We start from the raw sequence: 22,794 nt of genomic DNA, 5'->3' as shown, positions 1-22,794 counted from the left end.
TTGTGGGACAGCAAGGCTGTCGCCAAAAAATTGTCTCAATAGTTCTGTCATAATTATTGTGACAGGTTGCGTTGCTTTGCACTGATTGGACATGGATGTAAGACTGCATTGCTGCCCCAGCGTCCCTGCTCAATTCCACAGCCATTAGTGTCAATGGCAATATGAGTGATCTGTCATTGTGTAAATCAGACTACCATCTGCTACCAAGAGAAACATGCGTCTGGTCGCACCAAACGTCTGTGTAAAAATTTCACTTAAGGTCCCATTTCCTCTTACTTTACGGGATGTAGCAATAAGAATCTGAAATTAATTTCTTATGTTAGAGAAAAATAATAATACTGTGAGCATAAAACATCGGCTGGAATATGCTCACAGACGGTAACAGTAAGCCTTCATAGACTGGGCTTAAGCTGCACTTACAAGCTGAGCTCCTGTTATAATCATATTCTGCTAGACAGACAATGCCGGTGTATTGTTGAGTTAAAAGATCTCCTTTAATCAAATGCAGAAGGAACGAAGGAAAGAAGGACACACTTTTATGTAGTAAAATACATATAATCATATGTCTGCATTTGCCTTATGTAGTAGTTTATATTTCCAAGAAAAGCCCACAAGGCACAATTGCTGCTTATCACATATAGTAAGATGTACAACAGGGCTCTCTGTGGCTTTGTTCTAGTACTTATGTAAGTAATTGTACTTAGGCAAAAGCTTCCTATAATTTCCTCTTGTGAGATGTAACACTCATTTTCAGAGAGAAATACTGTATTTGTTCTCCATTACGTTTAACTATCTTACTCATTTGCACACGTTGAAATAAAATTGAATATCTTGTTAGAGTTGAAACTTAGTGGAGTTGTTAGACCGGGTTAAGACATTAATGTCATTCTCTCCAAATTGAACACAAGGTGCAGTTACGGGTAATTGCTGGTAACACAGACAGCATGTGAGTCTAAAGGAACATCTTGTACTATGCAACAATGTCACAGATTTTTAATGAAGAATGAGTTCACTGGAGGCTGAGATCAAAGACAAACCTGCAGAAACTTAACATCCCAAAAATTCAGCTTGAATTATTTAAAATTCTCAATAAAAACAGATTTAGCACCGTGAGTATGAAATATATGCTGTAACATATATGTTTGTATATGTATATTACGTTAAAAAGTTAACTGCTTGTGAGCCATTGTTGGTTGGTTACTCCCTTACTAGACTTCTCAAAGTCATTCTGGCTTTAATGAGTAAATAAAAGCATAGAATTTGACAAACATTACATGATAAAACACTTCTTCACGAGTCCTTGTAGATCGAGCTGGTCAAAGAGGCAACAAAAGTGGGGGGTTCGGAAACATGGGAACAATTTCTATGATAAATGAGCTCTATTGTAATGCCTTGCAAAAATTGTCCTCTCCAGAAAAGTATTGCTTTCCTTTAAGCATGAAGGTGATCTGACCTGAACCACGTAGTTTTAGTTTGCCTAAACATAGCCACATCTTAATCACAAGGGTGCCAGAGCAGAAAATGCTCATATGGGTCCTTGTGGAAGGTGCTGACAAATGCCCTATTTTGTTGTCTAGGTGTGTAGGTTTGTTGGACTCCAACACCTTTGTTCAACTCTAAATGTACATGTGTATAATTCTAAAGTGCTGAACTGTCTCATGTGTAAAAAATGTATAGTACACTCTGGTTTAAATTCTGAATTGTTGGTTACATAGTGTATACCAAGTTATATTTAAAATGAATGCTATAGACAGCTCTTCAGATATTTGGAAACCAGCAATATGCTGTAATCCAGTTGCCTTGCATTTGTGTATTTCTTGGCAATACACAGTTTGCTAGAGCAGCACCACAAAGATCCACACAAATAGATGGAGATACTCAAATATATTTGTCATTGTAAACCACAGAGATGCCAATGCACAAATACATTTAGAGACTGGGGAGGCAGTTAAAATAAGCATATTGGTAAACTTGAGATGAGTATTAATCCTTTAGTACATACAGTCACAGACAGAGCCCAGCATGACAGTGTATGCACTATAATTGTCATTGATAATAAAACACGGTCGGTAGCACTTTGACTAATCACGTCTCCTTTCTGTGCTTCTCTGCGAACTTAAGAGTCTCCCTCCACTCAGCATGTTAAATGTAAGATGGAGCCAAAGACAATTCCACAGAGGCTGCGCTAAAATCAGTTGCTGTCAAATCAATGAATGTCTGAGACTGACAGAATAATCCACATGTGAGCAGCTGTGCCTCCACAAAACAACACAGTGGTACTTGGCAGGCCCCAGCGACCCACACGAGTCAGCTCAAGCGTCTGCCTTTGGTGGTGCACAGGATCACCCGTTGATCTGCCCTGACATATACCATGTTATGTGGCATGTCTGGAGCAGCAGTTGGGACTGTTTCTTTAATTTACTGAGACAAGTGCAAACACATTAAGAGCCAAGCCCATGCTGCTCGATGACTCGGGACTGCATGCCACGAGCCATTCGCCATCTCTAGTGGGGGGGAAAAACCCTGCATACACTATATTATTATCCATCCACTGTGCTGCCTCCTGGATTAAAGCGCAGCACTCACCCTGTGTCCACCTGACTCTGAAGGTCTGCAGCCCAGGCTGAATGTCAGGGGCAAACAAGTCTCCTGTGGCTGCCAAAAAACCTCTAGACAAATGTCACAACATCGGTGTTGACAACCTTCTCTAAGTGCTTGTTAAATAAAGATGTGGTGCCATGCACTTTAAATAAAGGTGCAAAAAAGTAGTCAGAGGATATGATCCGTGTTGGTACAGTCACGAGATGTGACGTATTTTCACTAGATGGGTTATACTTTTTTTTTTTTTTTTTTTTTTTTAATATGATGGATATTTTCTTCATTTTTTGTCAATTTTCCATCCTTTTGTATTTTGTTCTAAATGTCCTCCCACTCACTATCAGGCTGACAGAGCCTGTATTTTCTAGAGTTTCCAGTATAAAATGGAGAGGAGCATATACTGTAGAGAGGAGTATACAGTATATTTCTTTATTATCCTTTCATATCATGTCCTTGTATTTCAGACCACATGCTGTCTCTCATTTTTCCAACATTCTGCAGTTCACCACAGATCAAAATCTTTTAATTAAAAGGGACATCTTTGGTGCAGCACATTTCCCGATGACGTGCCAACCTTTTTGAGCCAGTTGCCATCTGCTGCCACAGCACTGTAGCTGAGGCCTCATCCCCAGCAAGCTGTGTGAGCTGTGAGCCAGTGAGGGAGAAGGAGACAGACAGAGTGGGAGTGGGAGAGAGAGAGAGAGAGAGAGAGAGAGAGAGAGAGAGAGAGAGAGAGAGAGAGAGAGAGAAAGAGAACGAACTGAAAAGTTTGTCCAGGGCATCTGTAGAAGTGGACCTCAACTGAGAAACATGGATGGACCATACCCTCACATGGAGGGGTCACTTCATCTGCCCTGAGCAGAGTCTGCTGTCAAGATGTTCTATGTGGTTGTGCAACATATCCACCACAAGTACAGATTCTGAACTACATGTGACTCTCTAGATCACATGAGGGACACTGTTAATAATTTTTACTTTCATGACTGAATGAATACATTTAGTTTTTGTCTCTATTTAACTAGAAGTGGTGTCTCTTTAATAAATAATAGAATTGGTATATACAGAATAACTGCACCCAGCTGTCAGAGCTCATTGGTTGTGATTATGTTATGTTATACAAACCTATTGTGTACCTGAAATTCTATATTTTATTTTGCTCAACTATAATTTACGGATGCAACAAACAGTTATTTGCATTAGGCTATTGATTAATTGGCAAATTATCTATTTCATTAACTGGTTGAGAGTTTTGTCTGTACAATGTCAGAAAATATTTCAAAATGTCCAACTCTGTTTGAGTCTTAGGTGTCTTCATCAGTCAGTCAGACAAGGACAACTGTCCAAACCCCACAAATATTCAGGATACAAGGATACCAGACACAAAACCCAGACAGAATCAGTAAATTCTCACACCAGAGAGCTGAGACCAGAGAGTGTTTTTCTCAAACAATTACTGCAATGATGAATCTATTATAAAAGTAGCTAACTATTCATTTTCTGGCGACAGAGTAATCAACTAATGCAGCTCTACAATAATTCAGTCCAATCCAATGGAACACAAAATTTCGATAATGTGCTTGATTCTATGTGCAATTTAATATTTTACAAAAGATATCTGAGATGCTTTTTGAGTCTAGTTTTGGTTTTGTTTGTTGCTGTGTAGCAGATGCTGAGGACACTTATTTCAACAACCCAACAATGACGAATACAAACATGCAACGACCTTGATGGTGAATACCTGCACACCTGCTATTTTCTTTCATTTAAGTGCAGTGTCTTATGCAAAAGGGGTAGTGCACTGAAAAAGTCAGCACACATACCAAAAAAAAAAAAAACTTGATTTTTTTAAAAAGTGCTTTTGATGGAGACTCTTGTCCCACAATGCATTGCATAAAAGAAACAGAGGAGCTGCTCAGAGCTGCAATAATATTCACATAACTTGCAGTGGTAGGACATCTACAGAGAGGGAAACAAAAGAAAACAGTCTCTGAAGTTAAACTGACAGTGGTATTAAAGGTTACAGTTTTTTGTACACTACAAAAACAGTATACTACTTCATGAGAACTGGTACAGACTATACAACTGACACATATGGTTTATAAGACACAGCTGGTAAACATGGGACATTGTTCTACTAAAGTGAAAACTGAGGTTTCATTCAGTCAGATTTGACAGCACACAGGTAGTGTGTTAGCCATCTGTACATGTCTCCATCACTTTACTCCCATTTATTTTTGACAAATTCAAAGTACTGACTCACAATAGCACATTTGTCTGAGCTTGTGCTGTTGAGTGTTGAATGCACTTTACTGTTTAGCCTTGACAGTGAGTGGGCTACATTGATGTATGGCAGTGACTACATAAAGTAGTGGAGAAAAAAAGACACCCAAGAAAAACTATGGAAACCACATGGTACCGATACTGGTATTTCTCACATGTCAGCAAAGGCTCAGTAATCTGGCAGAGCATTAATCTAAGGTAAATGTTGTGTAAAGATTAGAAACTGCCTTGGAGCTTAATGTTAAATTATCTGACAGTTCGTGGTAGGAAATGAGTGTATAATGAGATCAACATGACAGCATAAGCCATCAGGAAAAACAAATCCCTCAGTACAAAATACCCTACTTCTTTCCATCATCATGACTAAATATGCACCATGGAGTAGGCCAGCTTCCCATGTGTATGCAGAGTGAGTGATAAGTGCTCTAAATGCCTGAACTTTAAACCGTTCAAAAGGTCCAAATCCCCACAATCTTCTCTGAGCAGGTCTTAATGTGGCTGGACTGTGTTTTAAGTACCCCCAGGATAAAACTCTTAATGGTCATCATAAACTGTAATCCAGAGAGATTCTGTTCTTAATCCAGGATTGACGTCCAGGAAACTGTTCAGTGCAAGTCGAGTCCAATCCCATTTTATAGGGCAATATCTCTCCTGTTCTGACTTCACTGCATACAGAACTGCCTGTTAGCAGTAATTATGTATGGCTCATCATCGTTAGTGCGTCATCCCGTGTTAAAGTAACATGGAAAATTGAACAGACAGATGGTTGAAAGTAGCCATTTTATATAAAAAGACACATTTTGTCATGTAAAACCTCAGGTTTTGTGAATTTCACATCTGATTTGATTATATCAGTTAGAGCCTTAATGGTGGCTAGTACGAACAACTCACCAGGGGCCATGTGCCCTGTGCAACACTTCAAATATTAATTGGGATAAAGACCTGTGGCAGAGACACAATTATATTTTCTGCAATTTTTTTTACAATGCTTCCCATTGAGTAGGTGTTTTCTCATTTCAGCCTAACTGCCAAGTGTTGTTGTAGGTCTTTATGCATGAATTTATTTTTTCATCCTATTCAGTCATGAAGAAAGGTTTTGATGTAGACTCAAAGTAAATAAGTATATTTACTCCTCTACTGTACTTAACAACTTTTGAGATTGTTGTACTTTACTTGGGTATAACAATCTGTGTTACTTTATGCTAATTCAGAGGCAAGTGTTATACCTTATCTCTCCTTGTATCCTTATACGTTAAAATGATCATTCAGTCTTAACTTTCAAGTCAACATTGACACAAAATTGTGAAATGCTCAGAAAAAATAAATAAATAAAAAATCACGACAACTTTGCATAATTCATCCACAAAGGACGACTGTATAATAACAGTGAAAGCCCAAGAACTTCTACTGAATGGACCTTGTGGTGAGATTGCTATGCTAACTAGACCAGCTGTAACACTTAAATGCTGCTTTCCCTGAGTCCAAGGTGATGTCTTCACTTGTCTTGTTTTGTCCAAGAAATAGTCCAGCACCCAAAGATATTTACTCTGAAATTATTTAAAATTGAGGAAAGCAGCAAATCCTCATATCTGACAAGCTGGAACCAGAGAAAGACTGGAGGTTATGCTTCAAAACTACTTTAATAATTTATCATTAAACATGCAAATTAATTTTTCGTTGATCAAATAATGGCTTAAAAGTGCTGCAACTCTACATTGAAGACATGCATTCTGCACAATGCATACTTTTACATTTGGTTGTAAAGACTGTGCCTTTGTTTTTACATTTACTCTTAAGTAAAATCTTAATGTTTGGATCTTCCCTTCAAATGAATTATTTGTCTATCTTTGTATTACTGCAAATTGTACAAGATATTAAATAAAGGACACATTATTCTATCTTCGTGACAGATGGTTTATAGATCTACACTTCACAGGAAAGTGTGTTTGTCACAGCAGTCCAGCTGTGAGATGTGTTTGACCACCATTTGCTTATCAGTAATCTGCTAAAATAAGGGAAACTGCTGAATGACCAAGCAAAGCAAGACCCTGCTGAAGATATAGTAATTGCAGCACTGACTCCACGCAAGTGTAGCATTCTACCATATAGCACATAAATCTTTGTCGCCTGTGGATATGAAATTGAACAGAGAGTTCCTTGTATATAGCACCGTGCTTACACCTAAGCAGTGAAAAATTGGCACGTACTCTAAGACTGCGTTGTAAGGAGATGCAAGTGGCTTTTTGTCGCTGAAAGCAGCAAGCACCAAGGGTGATTCTTAGGTCAAGGTGATTTGTCATGTCAAGCAACTTTTCACCTCCAGTTCTGTGGTCGTTCACCAGCCTGACAGCCCTCAGCAATGCCACACTGTTTCCTGGTTCCACTTCATAATTGATGAGGAAGCAGGGAATATGGGATCTGATCCAGAGTGACGGCGCCTTTTAAGCCTGGGACAGATGTATAGAAGTGCTCGTTCTAACTCTTCGTCGATGCCACTGAGGATCGCTAGATTGGTGGAAAGGACAATAATAAACAATTTAAAATGACTTACTCTTCCGAGATGATGTATGGCAGCAGGGTACAGTGGGAAGAATACAACGCTCTAATATGTACATACTATCGTGATAAAAATTCCCACAACCCCCCTTAATTATGTGAGCACAGTGGGTACAGGAGGAGGGGGAAAATTTTATCAAGCTCATGGGTCAGTTTCAGACACAACAGTGACAAAATTTGCCAGTGGTTTAGTATGTGGTCCATAATGTAATGTCGATCAGTGTCACATAAACTGACTACATTACAGACTAACTAAATTTTTCTTAAAACAGCCAATCTTCTAAATATGCAGTTTAGTAACCAGAAGTATTTTTAATGTCACATTTATATGAAAAAGCAAGTAATAGTTTCAACTGATTATTTATTTGTTTTTGTTTGTGTAGAGCAGAATTCAACACTATGCAACTGTATTTACTTCTAGTCCAAAGTGGTGCTAAAGTGAGCTTAATTAACACTAAGAAATGTAATACTCACCAACACTGGATAGTTTTTTAAAATATGTAAACAATACACATTTACAAAGTGTTATTATATTCTGCATTTGTCTAATGTTGACTGTAGAGCTGCGATGATTAATCAATTAGTTCACCACAAGAAAATTAATTGGTTGCTATTTTGATAATTGATGGATCATTTCAGCCAATTGTCAAGCATAAAATGACAAGGAGACATTTGGAGATGTAGATGTTGATATAGACTTAACTGATTAATCAGTAGATTAATCAAGAATGAAAATAATCACAACTTGTAGACCCCTGTAACTTGTAGCTGACTGTGGAAATTGTTATCTAAATGTGTTAATGTGCCTCAGTTCTTGTATAATACAATGCTTTTAGTTAAGTTCACAGTCTACCCAGTTCTATGATCTGTCTCTGTCTCTGTAAGGCCACTGCTTATCAGGGGGAGTCGGTTAAGCCTCCAACATAAGAATGATTAAAGTTCTTTCTCAAACTGAGCACATCTCATTTATTTTTTGCCCTCTCACTCTTGCTCCTACTTTCTTTCTTCTTTCCTCTTCAGACAATTTGTCTCCCCTATTGAACTGAAAGGGACAGCGAGTTTCAAGCTAAAAAGCAGATGAAAAGAAACCAGATTGCTGCCAAACTCTGAAGACATTTTTAAAACTCATGTTTGAACTTGTGAAAAACTACAGTTTTTGTATAATTTGCATTTAATTGCAGTAGAATATTGATGTTGATAGAGTCAGCAACTTGTCAGATTGAAGCTGTCATTAAGATTTATCAGTAATTACATGAAATCAATAGATGAATAAGCAGGGCAAATGTCTGATTACAGTTTCTATTTTTAAGAATAATCCATGGCTGTAAAGGTGTTTTAGAAAGTATGCAGTAAGGAGTACTTTCTTCCATGATTACTTATATACTCCTTTTTGATAAATATCTATCTAAATAGGTTTTAAATAGCATTCTGTAAACTCTAAACCAACAGAATCAAATGTAATACCTATTGGCAATGGATAAAACTGAGGGAAGAAAATAAAGACTTTTTGTTAAGCTAAGTTTTTTAAGCCCTCATTTTACACCTTTAAGTCCAGTGTTTTTGGGGAAACCAACTCTCTATTAATCTTAAATTAAAGCCAAATGCTAAAATTAAGGTGTCAATAACTGCTAGTTTTGACATTTGTGCCAGTTTTTGTATCTAAGCAGAGTTGTGCAGTGAACTTTGGTTATATAATTTTTTTACAATTTAGACATCCATGAAGACTGTTGCATAACTGTCTGTGTTTAACGTGGAATTAGAAAACATATCCACTAAGCCTTTAAAAACACATTTTAATCTCCAGTGTTTCATAATGCTCAAAAAACATATTTATTTTTCAGAAACTAATCAACCAATTTCTCAAACCATAAACAACTGCAAAGAAAAACATCTTCCTTAATATTCTCAAATTAACTGTCAGTGTGGAAAATGTCACTAATTTTCCTGATACACATTGTCAAAAATAAAAAAAAAAAGAATGCAAAGAGAGACTATGCAAACAAAACCACATCAGAAATCTCGGGGGAAATAGGCTTAAATCCTTTCTCTTTTGCAAAGCTTTACTCTCTGCGGGTGACTCTACTGAAATGTGGAGCACACTGTGTGCTTCGTACTCCACCAGTCGCATGAAAAAATGTCTCACGCTGGCCCCCACACCAGGAGATCGAGTGCATCAAAAAAAAAAAAAAAATCTCTGTGTGGAGTGTTTCTTCTTTATTTCTCAGCTCTTAATAAGTAATTCAGACGCAATCTAATTCCAAGAGAGTATGACGTTAAACCCACAGACGGGGTTTCAAAGTATTCAGAACGTATGAACAGTGCACGTAAATCAAAAAGGTGAAGGTGGGCAGACCTTTGCTGCTGTGTGTTTACTTTGGGTACAGTATGTACAGCAGAAAACAGGATAGATGAATGATTGAATCTTTTCTTTAAAACCATGTTTCTCGTGTGTGTGTGTGTGTGTGTGTGTGTGTGTGTAAGTCAGCAATCATTAGCATAATCACACAATGTGGCCTCAAGTAGTGGTGCCCTCATGAGAACAACCCAGTGTTATAGAAGAGACCTATTCAATTGCAGGCAGTTAAAATAGGATATTTACAATGCTCATTAAAACACAAAATACAACACTGCTCAACAGCACACACTCACTTGAAAAGCCAAGCAACACAACAACAGTCAAAACAGCTATGAGAAGAAAATGAAACTCACCTTGGCGACCCTGTTGGCAACCTCCCGACCCACCATTAGCCCCTGGACAAAAGTCCGTGCAGCGATGAAGGCTCTGGTGACCTGAGCCTTGAGTTTCCTGGGCACATCCCCAAACGGCTTCAGCTGATCTGTGTATTTACTGATGCACTCCAGGTAGTCGTCTGTGAAGTGGTACTGGGAGTTGAGTAACTGGAACATGCGCTCAAGCAGCCTGGACCAGAAGTCATTCAGCATCTCTTCCAGGTTGACGTTGCCCCCTGTGTAGTAGCGCTTAAGCTCAGTGAACAGGTCCTGGAACACCTCCGAGTTCTGCATATACAGCTTCCCGTATGTCCGCGTGAACATACTGTTTAGAGACTTCTCAGAATTGTCCAGCAGCTCCAAGAAAAACTCTAGATTAATGAATGTTTAGGGAGAAGAGAGGAGAGGAGGGAGGGATGGAAAAGACACAAAGCCTGGGTCATTATACAGACATTTACAGTATCTGATGTGATACTTCCTACAATATAAACCAGACAAAAGGCTTCAGAAGCACAAAGTACTATTGTTGTTTAATTTAATGTCTTATTTTATGGCTCTGACTGCACATACAGGAGCGATGTATAGCAGCCAACAATAAGTACTTGATTATGTGAAGAAAGTCAGTCCAAAGCATTAATAATTTAATAGCAGAAATAATGGGCCACAAGGACTATGAATGATTAATGTAAAGGTTCTGATTGCATACTGTAACAAAATATTCATAAGTTTTAGACACAGACACTAGTATACATTATCATCCTGAGCACCCACCATTATTCCCAGACGCATTAGTTTCTCACTGAAACAATTTATTTGTCCACTGAGGCAGCTGGCCTATGAGCCTATAATTGAATATTGTGTTACAGTATATTGAAAGAAGCTTCGGTCGCTTCGAATTATCTGAAGAGTACGTTAAACGTAAGGTACAAAATTTCACCATGAGACAGCACATCTGTTCTATTTCTATTATTATATTTGCCATTGATTCAGGACTCACACCACACACTGTAACATCGCCATTCAAAAATGCAACTTTATCACAAATGTTTTTCAACATCCCTCCTCACTTTTCAAGGACAAATAAACTAATGATTATGCTTATGATTATCGATTATGCAGTTATTGTGCACATTTTTTAAGAGGATAAAAAACATTTTTGACTAATTTGTGGAAAAGTTATCTAAGCCTCAGGATGGGCCTTTCCCCATGGTAATGGTTGATATTTGAGAGCTGGATTACCAGGAAATGCGCTGTCATCTTCTGTCGTCCACTAGCTAACAAGCTAGGCCAATGGCTTTGTACTAATGGAAGTAAGCCTAGCTTGCTAACATTTGCAGTGATTCCCACTGGATGTTACTTTCCATCCATGTTAGGTCAGTCCCAATACCCACACTTGCGGTATATCTGATCTCTCAAGTTCCTACTCATGTGATGCACAACTCAAGGGCCTGTTAAGACCACAAGCATGTGGGAGTTTACCAGAGCTTACATCACATCACTCATGCAGACACAAATACTGTACATGGCTGAGTCAAATTCAGATAATTTCTTGGATCAAATAGAAGTAAAATTAACCATAGAATACCACAGTGACAATTAGATGACAGTTAAACACAGTCAGGAGCTTAGATTAGTAAGTATTTCTCAAAATCTTTCATAAAAAGATGTGATATTTAAGATTTATGTTGACTCTGTCAGATATGATATTATTCTTTTCAGTCACGTCAAAAGGAACAGCTTGTTAATATGAGATAACCAGCTGTGAGGATTCTGTCATAACTTTGTAGTGTCTGGGCATGAATAATGATCCAACATGTCATGAACGATTTTATTATTTTTTATCTGTTGATTAATGTCACTCCTCAGCTTATAGACCACAAGGGGCATCGAGGCAGTATTAGAAAAAGTGCTCATCAAGTTTAGGTGAAGTTTATGTGTTGGTATTTTTAACCACGTACATTTGCTTACTACCTACTGTCACATTATTGTGCACTTAAGTGTTCAAGACTGCATAGGACAGACTGCAGCACCTGCACACTCAGTGCTGTGTTTGTCCCACATTATACGAAGGATCAGGGGATCTAACTAGTGTAATCCATCTTCCTTGTATCCAGATGTTGTGACGGCAAATTACCAGATTGTGACGATTCACATCAACGAATAGTCTTGTGACTTCAGCACACCATACAATACACCATATTTACAGTCTCAACACTGTCAGTTGGAAAAGTTCAAACTTCCTGGAGAACACAATAATGTGGGGGGCATGACTGTATGTAAATATGTAAATTAAATATACACCTCTTTTTAACTTTAGTTTCTGTTTTGCATTGTAAATTACTTCAAACACAGACATCAAAATGCACAAGTGCAAAAATATAATTCAAACATTCACAGCAATTATATCATTGTTTCTTTGTCATCTGCCCAAGTGGCTCTCTTCCATGTGAGCACCTGATCTCTTGAGCATTAACTCAGCCAACAAAGAGAAAGTCAGAGAGGGAAAAAGCAGCATTAGCTGGGGAGTCTCACTGAAGCCTAGCTAATAGGATCCCATGTTCCTGAGTGCACAGGTGTAAATGTTGGGAAGATCATAACACATCTCTCCATGCACAAATGTCAAATATTCCTCCACCCGTCTTTGTAAATAAACATGCTGCAGACATTTCACATGTCATGGTTTCTAATAAACCGTTGGGGGGGCTCTTCTCCTGGTTGGTTATTCTGGCTGGCTGTTCTTTGTATTGTTAATGATAGCAGTGACACCCCTACATGGTGGCCCTATCTTGTTCTAATAATACATTTCCCTTCTGTGATTATGTGACTAAACCATAAGGCACGATGAATCAGCTCACATGTAGCCTGTTTTGTTTATGATGAGGCAGAGCTGTACTGTATCTAATCAAGGGAAACAAATATCGGACATGTTTGAAAATCATGAAAAATATGAAACATAAAAGAAGAAAACACTTGGATCTCAGATTGCAAAAATGTGAAGATTAACATTCTGAAAACTATTTTATTTCCTATTTCATTTTGATTTACTTGGAGTTAAGATCATCTGGAATACTAAACCTTGCGGGCTACTGAGGTACATTTATGATACGATGCAAAATACAAGTTAATTCATGATTAACAACAACAAGATTAAGTAGTTAAATTATTTTTCATTTTATTTTAACATCCTTTTATATTGACAAATTAGAAATTATAAAATTATTCTTAATTGTACCATATTAAGAAAAACCCTGTCATGCTTGTAAACCTCTATATCTATATCTAAATTAATAGATATATAGATAATTCAGACAACTATCACATCTCATACATTACACTTATTCCTGACTGTGAGCCTCATTCAGTGTTACCAAATCATAAGAGTCATTTTGGCTGTAAACTGCTTCATAGAACTTTGACAGGAAAAGGCAATGTTTAAATGAACTACTGACTATGTTAAGTGGAAGAATAGAAACACTCATACTGCAGCAGGTTGGAGAGTCAAACTCTGAATAGTTTGACATCACTGAGACTTAAATCCTGGACCCTTGCAGGAAACACTTACTGTATGATAGTATATCTACATATCCTCAGGCTCTATATATGCTAATGTTACCAGGGGTTTGCTTGCCCACCACTTATTTGACTAGTAGGAGCCACATTGGATGTTTGACTGTGCTCTAGGCTTCCTGTGACTCACTTTGTATTCCTCACATGTTTTGCAGCTTGTTTAGCCAAACCTCTTTTCTTTCTATTCAAGTGGCCCAGCACAAACACATAAAACAGGTACGAGACCAATCCCTAGTCACTCATTCTAGTTTCTTTGCAGCTGAATGACCTGCCATTACACCAACATTTGTTTAAATATTAAGAGCCTGTAGGCCCTTTTTCATTCCCTTTTTTTCAATTAGACCTGAATCGAGGGCATGTAAGCCCCTGTGTATTGCACATGCAATATTGTATCTGTGTTACCATTTAAAGTGCTCTCAAGATGGGTAATAGACATGGTTAATACAATGGCGTAAACAACAGTATGTAAATTAGTTGTGTGTTGATTGACTCATACTTCAAATTCAACAACATAACTGAATATTTGGAACAGGTCCGTTCTCATCTCATACAGTCACATTCTCCTCTACACTTGGTTCCACAAGTTTAGACCAAAATCCTGAACTTGCAGAATGACTTGTATTTTAAACAGGCTAACAGAGTCACAGGCAATAACATAAGATATCATTATGAACAGATCACAAACTACTCTCTGCAGTAGTGTGAAGTTAAGTCAAGATAGCCTACTATAAAAGACTGCTAACAGATAATAATTAGACAACATAATCCAATAAATTAACCTGTCAATCTGGACTACATAAATGGCTTTGATGATATTTTCTTCCAGGCAGTTCCTGACTAACACCAGATAATGACATTCAGGCTTTCTGTGATTATACTGCATGCACACATGTTGTTGGACTGTGGTTATTGATTCCCAATCAAAATGAGGTTAAATGACTGACTTCAGTGGTGACTCTGCTACTCAGGCCTTCATTGACTGAAAACTGTTGTGCTAAAAAAAACCTGAAACACACTGAGAGCCAGTATTTTGCATCCATACAGCATCATGACGGATCTTCGCAATGTACGAGTTTACACTTTTCTTTTTCCTCTTTTCTTTCTCTTCTCAAACAAGTCTATTACAGAAGCAAGTAAACTAAAAATGTACTTATGACATATTTTCAGATAAACGTAATTATAAGTAAAAAAAATCAGTTTAAGCATCTGACCAGAGTTTTACGTTACGTAATATAATCTAACCCAAGAGTTCTTGACCTAATGAGCAAGTACACTGAAATAATTCACCACCCTTCTCTTGTGTAACCATCAGGTTTTATGTGATTTCAAGGCCTGTTACCTGGAAAACAGTCTGTACTGAGGGTTTCAGATAGCAGCTACAACTTGCCAACTCATGAAGAGTGAATTGCTCTCCACTGGCCAAAGCACATATTTGGCCAGGGAATTATCATTGAGAGTTATTGACCTTGGATAACATTCAGCTATCCAGCCTTTAGGGTCTTAATACTTGGAAACATGTCAATACATGGGTGTATGCTTACGGACACAATACATTTAGGAATCATCCCACAATCCAAATCTCTTGAGTAATGAAGGTTACCAAAATTAGTTGGAAAAGACTATATGGATGTAGCAAGAAAACTGAAAAATACAAGCCAGCATACTTGGGAGGACTTCCATTTCAGAGCTAAACTAAAATTGAAACACACAGGAAAGGGTTTCTCAAAAGTTTCTTTGTCCGCTTATTGAACTACTTTTTAGTTAAAAATACAGCACTTTTTTACAGAACCGATATTTTTACAGTACCAACAAACTCATCTTTAAATAGGGAAAAAATTAATTATGCATAAAAACAGAAACCCCATTTGACAAACCATAGAAAAGATCTGTCTTTCACCACAGTCATGAGTGTTTCCTTATAACTTAAATGAAATTTGCTCAAAGACTTAAATTGTTTCCATTTGTTCACCCCAGTTTGTGGAGGTGTAAGAGGGAAAAGTGCCATTTGTGACTCTGGAAATTGCAATTTTTTAGTAGACACAATTTCTGTATACACTGTATACCTGGACAGACACAAACAGCCAGTACAATTAATCACATTCACATTGGTCACACTGGTCCTTGACTGAGTGTATGTTTGTCTCCTGGAAGACCAAGTTCTGAAATTCTCTATAGTTTTGTAAAAAAGTTAGAATTTGATAAAGAAAAAAAACAAGCTCTGTGAATGTACAGTATTTCTAAAAGATTCTTTAAAATATTGAACAACCTTCTGAAGGTCTTGAGGCTATGAGAGTTTGTTCTCTCTTTTATAGAGTTTCTTAAAGTTTACTTATTAATAACCTTTCCTATTGTTACGTACATTTTTATGTAATAGCTTATGTATGTAACAAACAGTATCTTAAAGTTCTTGAGGGTCTTGAGGCTATGAGAGTTTGTTCTGTCGAATGTACAAAACAGTTTGTTAAATAAAACTGTAATGATCACCATTATTATTTATCATTTTATTGCCCTTAGGATTTTTTCCTAGTGGAAAACAAAATGAATAAAAAGCTTTAAAATTAATATAAAAACTGTGGTAAAGTGAACAACCATATTAGTGCCAGTTCTAATTGAGGTTGGACTTTGTAATTTTCATATTGCATACAAAATATACAATGTATTAGCACCCTTGAAGTAATTCTGAGCGTGAAGAATCAATTTTCTCTGAGAGCAGCACAAAGTGCTCCTTTGATATCTGGCCTAATTACTGTAAATAATTATTATGATTAATAAAGGTGACCTTTCTGTTGCTCTGATAATAACACTTTATCCACAGAAAAAAACCTGCACTCACCCATTAATTTTACTTCGCACTTTGAAAACTCAGTTGCTAATTTTTTACTGGCTCATACAATGAAATCTCCAATTCTTAGTATGATTAATTAAAACTAAATTTCAATTAATGGTCCAGCAGGCCTTGAATGACCAGAGGGTAGAATTGTACAAAGCTTAGCATGGATATTATTACATTTTGCATCTTTTAGCCTGGTAATGTAATGTATTTTGAACAGAGTCTGAGAGCCACACTGTCTGTCCACTGGCCAGAGGATATTCAATGACTGACCTTTCCCTATATAGAAAAGAAAGAATAGCGATCCCCCCCCCCAAAAAAAAAAAAAAAAAAAACATAAAAATTTTTTTTTTTACTGAACTCCAGCAAACATATCAACACTCACACTATGTAACCTTATATATATGTAATTGATTGCATTACTACATTTGGAGGACTCTTGTCATATATCCAATTTTATATTTGATATTGACCAGAACTCTATGTTCTACAGCTTGTTGACAGCAGCACCGATTCTTCTCAAAGGTGTTTCATTTTTAACTGGGAAATGGGGCAAGTTTTTGTGATGGCCACTTCAGCTGCAAGTCAACAGTGTTGAGTGTCCATCTAAAATGCTTCTCATCACTAGAGTACTTAGGGACTGAGGGAAAAGTCAGTTTCAAATTGCAGTGACGGCTGCTGTTTCTTGTGGTGTCCACTTAAACCGTAAACACAAAGGCAGAGCAAGTGCAGTCCCCATGAAAAATATAACCAAGAAGGAAAATGCGACAGGGAAACTCGGTAGTGGCATGGCTCAAAAGGTAGCAATGAGAGAGACAGGGAGGTCCAAACCAAAGCTGGCCTTTGGCCTTGTTTAATCAGATGATTTAAAAATTGCTGCTATCTAATGCAGAAAAAATACTTTAGTCTCTCTCATCAGATGTGTCACCACCATGGATACAGAGAATTTTCTGGTCACCTTCAAGGCTGACCAGTATATTGTGCTGGACTAGCACCTAACCACATCTCTGACCTTGTCAGCCCCTGTGATCCAGATCCTCTTACAGACATGTAGTTAGTGTGCCATATTGCGGGTTGAAGTCAAAGGTGTCACATTTCATCTACAGTTATGTTCAGTGTGGTACTGTACTTGAGCCGAACACGAACAGTGTAATTCTATTTTAACACTGGATAATGTGACAACATCCTCAAAATCATATATATACATATACATATATATATGTGCACCGCAAAACGAAACAATTCAAAATAACCATCCTGAATAAATGTATATTTTTCTTATAGTGGTAACTATCAAACAATGCATTTAGTCTATTGTTAGCAGTTAGCTTACTTGATTGTTGATCAAAATTCTATATACAATATAGAAAAAAGTGAAAGTTGAAATTCCCAGTTTCACTTTGACTCCAGTGAATGGCCTCCATGTACAACATATTTAAAGCAGGCACATTTATTATGTAATTCCTACATCCATGACCTCCAGTACATGTTCACACTATGCGTGCTGTGTACATATGGTGAGCAGGAAAAAGACTCTCCATTTCCATCTCATTGTTATTCACAATTTAAAGCCAACACTTCTCTATATCTCAACAGATACTTGAAATGACTGCATGGTTTGTTTTGTTTAGTTCTCTCCAATATTCATTACCTGCAGTAGATACAGCTGAATATGCGTGTGTGTATGTGTGTGTGTGTATTTGTGTCTTCGGCCAATTATGATAATACTGGGTTCTGTTTGTTACCCTGAACAAACTGCAAGAGCGGACAAACAATCCTTAAACATGTTTTGGTTCTGTTTTCCCCTCTATTTGTGGATAATTACGTAGGTATCAGGGGCAAACCAAGCAACGATCAACATTATCAGTACTGTATACGACACAGAGACTATTGTAGCATTTCTGAAAAAACATAACTCAAATTTCTCTAGGGTTACATTTTCTGGTTTCTTTTTGGGATTAAAAACTTAAAATTTTAAAACACAAGTAAAAACAACAGCAATATCGCTAAAGGGAGAAAAGCCTCCTAATGTAAAATGACTTTTAAATGGGCAGAATAGCTTCGAGACATTAATACAAAACAAAATGACTTGCTTGCTTCACTGCATGCACTTTATTCCTAACCACACATTACAAATTGTAATTGTATGACACAACTACTGTACAACTTGTGTCAATATTTCAATTTATATTCCATTCTAGTTTGTTTTGTAGCTTCTCACTGTGTTTGCTTATAATTTTCTGCACGAGACACCCCCGCCTAAATACTTGTGGCCAATTCATTAAACATTCAGAAACATCTGTTTTCAATCATATCCATGTTGATGTTGATGAATTCCAATCATTCATTAATGGAAAGCATGATAATAAGACCTTAATTATCATGAATTAACATATCCTAATGACACCAGATGAGAAATGTCATATTAGTCAGTGGAGAACACCCACATTAATAATAAAGAGGATCATTGTGACACGGATGAAAGAAACAAACAAGAGTTTCAAGCAAATAAAAATTCTAAGGCATCAGTAGGTGTCTAAAATCCACCTATCTTGAGCAGTGGCAGAGGCACAGAGAGCCAAAGTGAGACCACAAACATTTTAACTACATTAATAACAAAAATACAGCCTTAGTTATAGCTAGTTTTTTCTGTGTTCACAAAGTAAATGTTATTTAACTTTGTTAAAATCATCTAAGCCTAAATTTCTTATGGCAACTGCTGCAGTGAATGACAATTTGTCTTAGAATATAGAAAGTAATCCACAATAAAATGCTTAATTTTTTCATGACGAAATGATGATCATGATGAAAGAAATGCTAAATGAGAAAATACAATGAGTTACTGAAGCTAGTGGAGTAGAGGTTAGCCTGGACATAACATCACGACTTCAGCTCTCTGTTACTGCCTCACAAAAGAACAACCTGTGACAGGAGATCACAGAGGCAGTAAAATCACACTATATCCTTTCAGAGAACCGAGCAAAAAGTTATTGTGACTCTCCAGTAAAGTGCAAAACAGTGATGCTGAGTTAAAGGCCACAGGAGAAAAGACTACTGTGCTCTACCAAGCTGATCCTGGGCATGTTTCAGTCTCTGGCGTTGTTCCAGGCGGAAAACAGTGACATCACACCAAGCACTGAAACTGTTCACTAGCCGATGGACACGAGGGAACAAACCAGGTCAGGCTGTGGGCTGAGAGGAGGGAAAATGATTTTCCTCAGAGTCTCACTAACCCCCTGAGCACAAATCATTCGGGACTTCAGTTTTTGAAAATTAAAAAGTACCTAATAACAGAATAAGCGAGCACAAAAATAGCATCCACAAGAAATGGCTACTTTGAACTAATTTCAGACAAAAAGTACTCATACAGTTTGCTTTACTGATTTAAGTGGAAATTACAGTCAGAAATCAGATTACTACTGGACCACGTTAGAAATCAACTACAAGCCACTAACATGAACATTTTAGGTAATGTGTGCCTCTAAAGTCTGCTTGCAGCTAAAACCTGCTGCCCAAGGTAAAAGCATCGGAGTACATTTAAACATCCATCTCACAAGGTAAATGGTAACCAAAGTCGTGTAACACTGGTTAGCTCACAGTTCATGTGTCATTACATTGAAATAAAAAGATATTTCAGTATAGCACATACCATGAAATACAGTAGGAACCTGTCAACTGGCAGAGTTTTCTCTAAATCATTTATACATCAATGGCCATCCTTACCTCTAAATCTGACTGTATTAAACTAAACTGTAGTAACCTTTGCAAATCAATGATAATAAATACTTTACCACACCACCAAATCTATTTGATCCATGAACAGTTTCTGAACTGAATTATGTGGCTAATGTGACATAAAGGTCCATACACAGTCACATCACCTATCTCTATTAAGAACTGGTAAATCTTTTCTCACATTGTGACCTCCAGATTTCCCATAAGCCTTTGATTTATCAACATCAATACAATATCACAATGTTCAAAGGTATATATATATATATAGTGAGAGAATTCACAATTGAGAATTTAGATGTTGTTTACATCTGGTAGAGTAAAATATTCTGGCAGGGAATGACCAGATTTAAAGCTAAGTTACTACTTTTACTGTATTCAGGCAGTGCCTTTTTTGGCATTTCAAAACTGTTTAAGTTTAAGGATAAAAAGCTACTCAACTCTGACATTTGAAGGCTTTCCAAATTTACTTTACTCCTGCTTCAATATTTCTTTCTTGGGATGCACAGGGATTTTAAATTAATTATTGGCATGAAAAATAGACATACATAGAGTAGATATTGATTAAATGGTAGGTCAGTTCATGCATTATTGTGCATCAATCATAATCAAATTCACTTTAAACCATGAGTGAGAGTAAACAGATGAGTGAATACATGAATACCAAAGGCCTCAATCCCCAGGCAATATCACTCCACTTTGATGACAATGCATTTTCAACTGATGACATTGTGTGCAATGATACTGCACGGAGCTGGCGACCAGGTGGTAGAATCCATTTTCCCCACATACATGATGCATATCACACTGGAGCTGACAGCATCAATACAAGGGGCTTGTAATTAAAGCCCTCTGTTATAGGATATAGAAGAACAGGAGGGAAGTTTCTCACAGCCCATCAATCACGCCGTGGCAGCTCATTTAAAACATCTTTAAAATTAAAGTTGCACCAGCCACTGCCTTTTACAAAGAGCAATTGTTTTCTGACAGCTAAGTGAATCTCTGCTGAAATCTCTGGGAGAAAGGTTGAGTGTAGAGGACTTTTATGCAGAGAGCTGACAGACTGAATTGAGAAGGAGCCTGTTCTCTGTTCTCAAAGAAATAACTTTGGCTGTACTTGATGCTCTCTGATAACAGCAGAGAGGGGGTCACAAATTTGCCTTGGATAATGGGCTTTTAGACATAATGGCACACAGCCAGCTAGCCAAAACAGAGAAATTTCACAATTTAGCATCTGTTGTATTAAAAGATGCTTGATGGTGTCCAAACGTACCATCTGGCTCTGTAAATAAAGGATGAGTGGATATTCATGCCAGTTTCTTCTGCAGATTTGTTAGTTGGTTGGGAGATAATTTGTATCCAATAAACTGTAATGAAGGAAAGTTGTCACGTGCCCATTTCTGACAAATGCATCAGTAAAAATAAAGACGGCAATGCCTCTGACTGAAGAGAACGCAAGCATCGTGAACTGCTATTATGACTAAATGTACGAGTGGTTGCTACATGTAACTGCCCACTGCCATCATATAGTAAAAAAACAAAAAAATAAAAGTGCAGAATCCATAGGGGAGAAATCACCAGTTCAAAGCTGTGATGCTTAAAGGTTCAGAGGAATGAATTCAAAGCAAAACAAGATGTGCTACAATAGGTAAGTAATCTCATTTACCTGAGAAAAAAAAAAAATCAAGGATAATGATTCATTATTCCTCTTTGAAGACACTCTTTAAAAATTAAATTGGTTCACATATTCCCAAGAGCAGAACACATAAAGATTCACACTCTAGCATAATCATTATAGAGTCACACACACGTTGTCATTTCTCACATGAAGAACTGCTGATGCTTTGTACTTGGAATTTATATCACACCATGCAACTGTAATACCCTCACAGTGGAGGAAGAAATACTGTATGTCTCAGCGATAGGACAAATCACAGATATACATTAATAAGACCCTGTTTATTTTACTCTATCTGCATGTTGTTGTGAGAGATGCAGAGAAGCTACATGACAAAAATAACGAGTACTGTATGTTAGACAGGCTTCCTGAAGGCAGGCAGTGATTGGTCATTCCAGTGACACAGTCAACACCAGTGCAGGATTCATCCTGCATTACATTCTGCTCCTTGCTCAGGTTTACTGAATTTGAGATTCATTTCAATAGAAGTCAAATATTCTAGACTAGTTACAGATTAAGTACCGTTGATAAACTTCATTTTAAAATAGGCTCCATCTGGGGATAATTAATGACTATGAAATAATTATAGATATAAACACCTTGTTCAGTCAGAAGCATTACAACCTACTACCCATGTTTTGTAAAATGGGGTTGTCTTGTAATTCTGTCTGGGATGGGCCAAATGAAAAGAAAAAACATGCATGTCTGTATTTAATAGCTGTACTGATGCATTGTTTTACAGCAAAGTGAAGTACCAAACAGTATATAAAATGAATAAAATCAAGATACAAAATTAAAATTCCACCTACATATAACTGCGTCA

The 22,794-nt window shown here is 37.2% G+C and overlaps 1 protein-coding gene across 4 annotated transcripts in view; it reads right to left on the bottom strand.

Moving 5' to 3' along the window:
• LOC108887639 (glypican-6) overlaps nucleotides 1-22,794 on the bottom strand; it is a 125,936-nt gene that overhangs the window by 55,469 nt on the left and 47,673 nt on the right. For all 4 annotated transcript variants that reach the window (XM_018683092.2, XM_018683093.2, XM_018683095.1 and 1 more), the window contains one exon: nucleotides 10,144-10,535. In XM_018683092.2, coding sequence (XP_018538608.1) covers nucleotides 10,144-10,535 — 392 coding nt within the window. The remainder of the gene's footprint in view (nucleotides 1-10,143; nucleotides 10,536-22,794) is intronic.

The sequence above is a fragment of the Lates calcarifer genome, linkage group LG2, assembly GCF_001640805.2.
Source record: "Lates calcarifer isolate ASB-BC8 linkage group LG2, TLL_Latcal_v3, whole genome shotgun sequence".
NCBI classification, from domain to species: domain Eukaryota; kingdom Metazoa; phylum Chordata; class Actinopteri; family Centropomidae; genus Lates; species Lates calcarifer.
This window is presented reverse-complemented; position numbering and strand designations above follow the sequence as displayed.